At 26.7% G+C, this 7,282-nt stretch overlaps 1 protein-coding gene across 3 annotated transcripts; it reads right to left on the bottom strand.

Moving 5' to 3' along the window:
- Positions 1 to 1,135: 1,135 nt before the first annotated feature.
- LOC107172991 (methionine aminopeptidase 1) lies at positions 1,136 to 7,247 on the bottom strand. Of its 3 annotated transcripts, none has more exons than XM_015523332.2 (10): positions 7,118 to 7,247; positions 6,875 to 7,034; positions 5,689 to 5,740; positions 5,097 to 5,153; positions 4,682 to 4,857; positions 2,646 to 2,868; positions 2,444 to 2,575; positions 2,233 to 2,376; positions 2,086 to 2,151; positions 1,136 to 1,422 (listed from the first exon to the last, which is right to left on the bottom strand). In XM_015523332.2, exons 2-10 carry the CDS (start codon positions 6,989 to 6,991, stop codon positions 1,253 to 1,255), a joined length of 1,137 nt encoding a protein of 378 aa, XP_015378818.1. In that variant the 5' UTR covers positions 6,992 to 7,034; positions 7,118 to 7,247; the 3' UTR covers positions 1,136 to 1,252. The 3 variants fall into 3 exon arrangements, with proteins under 3 accessions (XP_015378818.1, XP_015378819.1, XP_089082624.1); XM_015523333.2 differs by having other exon boundaries at positions 6,875 to 7,029; positions 7,118 to 7,225; XM_089226498.1 differs by having other exon boundaries at positions 6,875 to 7,165.
- Between the last annotated feature and the right edge of the window lie 35 nt (positions 7,248 to 7,282).

Genomic DNA, 7,282 nt, shown 5'->3' with positions numbered 1-7,282 from the left:
CCCATAATATTTCTGTTCTTTGATTTCATTATCAGATTTTTGACTCTAAGTAAAATTGCCAACAGAATATAACGTATATAGGTAGGTAAACTGGCCTATGGGGGATGGCCAAACCCTCAAACATTCGCCCCATCCAATCTTTCCAAAACATTGCCCTACGTACTTTAACTGGTGCTCCATGGTACATGACAAACCTTTCACTTCACAACGACCTCAAAGTTACTAATGTCAATGACTACGCCAAAATTCACTACCACCGTTTCCACTCCCAACTCAACTCCAGTACTAATCCTCTCATTAAAGATATGGCTTCACTGCATATCCCAGGCAACCCCCCTCGCAGGCTCAAACGAAATTGGAATCGAGATCTCCTTAAGTGATCTAAATCCAACTATAAGTTCTTAGGTGTTACCAATGGGTGACTTCCTTAAAAGTTGTTTTTTTTAAAAAAAAAACTATGTATATATTCTATATCAAAATTACTAAATGTGCTTGTTGTACAGATTGTTTTTGAATAAAAAAAAAAAAAAAGGTAAACTGGCCTATATCATTAGCTGTCATAACTTACAGTTAAAGTTAAAATGGTTAAATGCAACACGGATTTGAATAAAATAAAAATAAGACATTTTGAACATATTTACTTGATTAAAATTTAGAAATACATATTTTTAAACCAAACTATTTAGGTAGATACTTTTAAATATTCTTAGATATCTTTTAATTATAATCTTCAATCATTTTTGAACAATTAATAAACAATTAATAAGAATGAAATATAGTTTTAAAAAATAAATGAATTTAACGACCTCAACTAGTAGACCACCAGAGTACAATTATTAGTGATTTGGTAGGTAATTCTAAAATGTTGAGGATTTGAGTAAGTTAGTTGATCAATGGCAATATAATAGACAGACTAAGTAAAAATTAAAATTACAATAATATAACAAATTGTGTATTTATGTAATTATACAATTTAGAATTTTAAACACAACTCTTTTATTGTTCAAATTAAATTGAATAAATATTTTTAACAAAAAATAATTGAAATATACATATCCTAGAATATTATAAAAATGATGTAGTTGTTCTAGAGTAAGTTTTACCAAAAATGTGAAATAGAAAAAAAGTACAAATGTTTACTCAGTATCAATATATTTTAATTTTTCAGAAACACTTTAGTAAAAATAATATTTCTTCATAAGTTTAAATTCATTTATTTTGTAATACATAATGCCATAATGGAAATTATGTATTAGGATTTTTTGTCCATGAAGTATGGTCTTCCATTATTGGCCAAACGTTTGGTCAAAATGTCAACTCCAGTATCGGTAACTAATAATGTTTGTTCAAATTGTGCTGATAATAATCCATCCACGGTCACAGCTGTCCAATTGTCGGGCCAACATTTGTCTCTCCAACTACCTGAAATTTTTGGGTAAACATTTATGTAAAAAAAAAAAAAATGAGTTGTTATGAAGGAAATAAATATAAAAATAATTCATTAACAAAGGTACAATAGTAAGTGAGGCTAATACAGTTAATGCAAATATTGTAAACAAGAAAATAATTCATACAATTTATGTACAAAATAATATTAGTAGACATTAGACGTAGCTTGATAAAAAAACACTATAAAATTCAATAAAAGGAAATAATAACATAAGAAATACAAAAACATAAATAAAAAGTTTCAAAATTGAATTTGTTGTAAAACTAAAACTTTTTGTTGATAAAACTATGTTTTACTTTTACAATAAACTATATAAAATTATTTATGTTACAAATTCAGTTATTATGTTATAATTATTATTGTTGAATTATAATTTTTAGATTTTCCATAATATGTTATAATATATATAAAAATATATTAAATATATTAAAACTTTATCGAATAACACAATTAAAAAAACATAGCTATCAACATTTTTATTAATACTATTGTAGAATTTAAGAGACTAAATTTAAAAGTTTAGTAATCGACAACCATACTTCAGTTTAAGTGAGCATTATCACTTAATTATGTTTTTCATATGAATAGACTACTTTTTTAAATAAGCTTTTTTAAATATTTTGTTAATAACTTACCTTGTGATATCATAGGTTCAATTGTGAATGTATGTCCAGGTTTCATTACACCAACAGCTTTATTTTCTGTTACATTAAAATTTTTAATTTTATTAAATAAATCAAATCATGATTCATTTTATATGAAAATATATTTATAACACTTACTAGCATAATGTGGAACTCCAGGAGATGTATGAAACAATTGATGAATACCATGACCACAATAGCTTCTTACAACGGAAAATCCGTTGGATTGAGCATGTTTATGTATGATATTACCAAGTTCTCTATACTTCTCACCTGGTGTAACTGTTCAATAAGAAACATATTTGATGAATTTAAAATAATTACCTGATAAATAATATATTTAATTTACCTGCATTTATAGCCTTTTCTAAACATTCCCAAGTAACATTCACTAATTTTTCTGCAGTTTTAGAAACATTTCCAATAAAAAATGTTTCATTCAGGTCACCATGATATCCTCGATGACATACAGTAACATCAACTGTGAAATGTAATACATATTTATTATTGGGACAAATTTAATTTTTTATTCTAAAAATTATTTCTCAAACCATTGCAAATATCTCCATTAATTAAAGCTCTCATGTCAGGTATTCCGTGACATATAACTTCATTTATAGATGTACAACATGATTTTGGGTATTTGTAATAATTTAATGGTGATGGATAGCATTCTTTTTCAATGCACGCTTCATGCACAACTCTATCAATTTCATCTGTGGTTATTCCAACATCAATCATTAATGCTACTTCATCTAATACTTCTCGCCCAAGCTTGAAAATAAAATAAATCAAACAATTGCCACATACATTTCATTTTGATTACATTTGATTTACATTTAATCACATCATATTAACATGTTCACTGCGGATGACGCCAATTGGCGTACAAATCAACGTATGATAGCTTAAGAGGACGTGATACCTGCATGTGTTGTCTCTGTCTTACAAGTGCATTATATAGTAAATTTTATGTTCAGCAGAACACATGTAGCTCCGTTTGCTTAAAAATTAGAGTGAATTGACCTCTTATAAAATATAAAGGTATGATTGTTATCTAGTCAACCTCATATGCTTTTTAATATATTTAAATTTTAAAGGAAGTTATGAGTATTTTAAGATGCAAAAAAATTCACAATTTTAAAATACTCATAACTCGCTTTAAATTTGATATAAAATAAAAAGCATATAAGGTTGTCTAGATAATAATCTTACCTTTAAATTTTATGAGAGGTCAGTTCACTCTAATTTTTAAGTTAACGGAGCTACACGTGTTCTGCTGAGCGAAAAATGTACCATGTTACGCATTTGTAAGACGGAGACAACACATGCGGGTATCACGTCCTCTTAAGCTTACGATCAATTGTCTCATTTTCAGTCAGCGTTAACTAATACATATTAGTAAATACGTTTGTTCAAGTCATTGATATTTCTATTAATAGTCTATAATATTTTAAATCTTTTCTGGGATGTTTACTATACCTATATTTAGTATCAGTATTTTCAAGAAATGCACAATTGTGGTTTTCATTTTTTATCGACGATTGTTGATAAAACACAAACATATTCAGGTTGTATTGTTTTTATAGATTATAGAGTTAAATCTTAAATTATCTGTATTTTATTTCTTCACAAATATTTTTTTTATTCATTTTGTTTACTTTTATGAATATGGAAAATAGTGACAAATACCTGGACAATATACTTTGAATGAACCCGCCGGCCCATCTCAATCAAAATGAATATACAGTTTGAATCAAAATTATTAACAACAAATTGAGCAGATGATTTTTGACTCTGATAGTGACGAATATCATGATTTTTCTGATTCTAGTAGCGAATATGGATTTGAAAATATTGAACAAATTTCAGATGAATTTAGGAATGATAACGAGATTGCGAGTATTTAAAAAATCGTAAATACTCGATTATCAACTAATATTAATAATATCGGTGGCTGACAAGAGGAGAAAATTAAAATGTTTAATTTTCCTTTTGGAAAACAAAGTGAAATGTAGGTTCCGATAGGAGAGGAATAAAATCTTATAGATTTTTTTTTATCCTTTTCGATGACAATTTGATAAAACTATTGGTCGATGAAACAAATGATTATACTAAAACGGAGTTCTTAAGTTTTGGTAGTGCACCACATTCTCGTATTTCAGAATGGAAACTGATAAATAAAGACGAAACATTTATTGGATTGATAATTCAAATTTTGTCATAAACTATGTTTCAAAACTTATAAACTTAGTAACATGTTTACTTTTAGTTGTTTATAAGTTTAATTGTATGGTAAAATAATAAATAATATAGCAAGTTTTGTAAGATAGTTGTGAGTAATTTTTTAGTATTGTATAATAAATTTGAGACATGACGGCATACACGCAATGGCAATGGTATAAATCAGCATCAGATAAAAAAAAACGTGTTTATGATGGTGCAGATGATGCCAATTGGTGTTAACAAAAAAAAACCTTGAATTATCTCCGCAAAATTTAAATATGTATTGTAATATGATCCATAGTGAAAGTGTTAAGTATTTACATATTTTATTTTAGATTTGGAATTCAAAGTATCTAAATACCTTGCAAGCAATTTTCATTTGTTCTTGTTCCTCATCGTTTAATACTTTAATGTGGGATGATAATTTTACTGATTGTTCACTTAAAGGTGTGCCATCAGGATGTTCAGCATAATCAGGTTTTTGTATGTGTTCAGGAACAGTACGTGCAGGAGACGTTCTATGAGGTCTTAATGGACCTAAAAAATAAAAAATGTATATTGTTTAATTGATGAATATGTATTTTAATTAACCATTTCCTATATCGATAACTAATACAAAGATCACATAACCGTTCTTCTTTCACTTCTACTTTGAAGTATGGTATACTACTTATGATTTTTTATTATAATTGTAAATAGGGTAAATACAATTATTATTTTTTTATTAAAATTTGGTAAATTACTATTTCAATATGAAGGGATAACATTTACTTTACCTGTAAATACATAATCTGGCCATGGATTAAATGGTTCAATAATACCATTTGAATTTTCTGAAACAAAATTTAAAAACAAAATTATATTATTTAGGTAATTTTAACATGGATACATACTTTCAAACAAAAATTAACTTTATCTTTAAGGTATTACATTGGTTCTTCTATGGTTAATCGACAAATTTTCCTTTAATGCTTACCGACTTTTTGTTGATTGGGATTATTTGTCGATTAACAAATGACAAATAGTGTATACCAGTAGTATACAGAGATACAGACATTAATTTAGATCCTTAGAAATGGAAAGATAAGTCTTTATTTTCATAAATTAATGAAATTCATTATTTTAATTTTCAAAAAACAATGTTTAAATAATAGCTTTAAAACAATATGTTGCAATTGACAGTAAAACGTTTTTAACACACACATTTAATTTAATGTTAGATATTAATTTTTGTATTGTATGTAAATTTTTAATGATACAAATATAAATAATTAAATCTTACAACCTTTAAATAGTTAAACAAAAATTCTAAATAATAAATATTTATTAATATTATTTTTATTATAACTATAAGAAAATTATACTTACGGCCAGCTTTATGAAGAGCTTTATGAGTAGACCAGTTCCCTTTAAAACACTCCTAAGAAAATAAAACATTTTAATTGTAACTTAAACACAAATGTTAACAATTATCGAACATTTTTTCATAATTTAAAAATTATAATTATAAAGTAAGCATTAAGATTTAAAGTTCAAAAATACAAACATCTATATAATATAAATTTAAATAAGGTATCATTACTATCTAAATTTTAGAAATATATTACACGGGCCTACCTATTTTCATACTAGGTTAAGTAATAATTATGTACTTAAGTAATGAATTTGTAAAACAAAGAACTAACTTAAAAGATTTCAGATAAAATTTTCTGATTTCACTAGGTCTCTATAAGGTTTTGTTAATATTAAAAACAGTTTACATACCTATTAAAAATGTATTTTCTATTTAGCATAATATAAACATACATATTTACCTATTGCGTCCAAATAATTTTTAGAATACAGATAAAGAAAGTTAAATTTGATTTAACGACAGTTTCATTAAGAATATTAATTAAAATAAGAGGTACAACAAACTATGATGCCGATTCTTTGTAAATTAACATTTATTTACTTACTGGATGTATTTAAGAATCATCTAAGATTAGTGTAAGCTGTACTTGAATTAATAAAAAAAAAGAAGTCAGAATGCATAAAATATAATATTATCCATTTGGTACTCTCATAGACCATAGTATATTTGTTGTTAGGAAAAATGAATTCATTCAAATTAAATTCATAGGCTACCTAGTAGCTAGTAGTATTTATACTGTGTTAGTAATGGTTTTTCTCAGATGAAATAAATTACAAATATCAAATCTATAAAACTAACTTTCTATCACAATTTCTTAGCTGAAATAAAGTTTGCATAAGTAAAACTAAATAAAAAATTGTGCATGCATGGCCCATGCAATCTTATCGTAATAATTCAGCTGTTAACGACAGACCGTCAATCGTCATACAAGTAATCACATTTGCTCAAAATATTATGCACTGAAAACAAAAGGACTTAACTGAATACTAAAGACTATACTAAAGAGAAAATAAAACAGATAGTGTATCAGCCATTTATAGCCATTCGGTAACATGCTTATGACATATACACTAGTTAGAATACCAACATGTAATGGGAATATGTTCCAAAATTTGGAAAAATTATCATTAACAATATTACCTGAGAGCAAAAATAGGAACCGGGGATTTCAAGTTTAATGCAGGTGGGACATTGAAGATTTGCTTTCGAACCACATCCTGCCGTCTCGCACGTTCTATTAGCCAATGACGCGGACATTATAATCGATAAATCCAATTAAGTTGTTGACACAAATCCTAAGCTTCGACGCAAAATTTTTAGTTAGTATACAACTCGTAATTATGTTTCGAACTTTCGAAGAGAAAAAGTTATTTTAATAATTACCACATGAGTAAGTTGAAGGTACATTCACCGATCGCCATCCGCCAAAACACGATTTCGTTTTGATTGCGGCAACGTGAAATCTAATATTGTTATCATTTATCTATTAGTCAGCTGTTCGGTGTTTATCAATCCGTATTAAAGATAATTTTTATTATGATTATGATT

This window comes from Diuraphis noxia, unplaced genomic scaffold, assembly GCF_037042655.1.
Source record: "Diuraphis noxia isolate RWA-SAM2 unplaced genomic scaffold, SU_Dnox_SAM2 contig0004, whole genome shotgun sequence".
Classification (NCBI taxonomy): Eukaryota; Metazoa; Arthropoda; class Insecta; order Hemiptera; family Aphididae; genus Diuraphis; species Diuraphis noxia.
Note: the sequence above shows the minus strand (reverse complement) of the source record. Positions and strands in the feature narration are given on the sequence as shown.

Bases quoted from the DNA above. Each gene is read 5' to 3' on its own strand.
- LOC107172991 (XM_015523332.2), bottom strand. From the start codon at position 6,991: ATGTCCGCGTCATTGGCTAATAGAACGTGCGAGACGGCAGGATGTGGT. The intron at 4,858-5,096 runs GTAAAGTAAATG...TTTATTTTTTAG, and splicing joins GCCAGATTATGTATTTACAG to GTCCATTAAGACCTCATAGA. The intron at 2,869-4,681 runs GTATTTAGATAC...TTTATTTTCAAG, and splicing joins AAATGAAAATTGCTTGCAAG to CTTGGGCGAGAAGTATTAGA.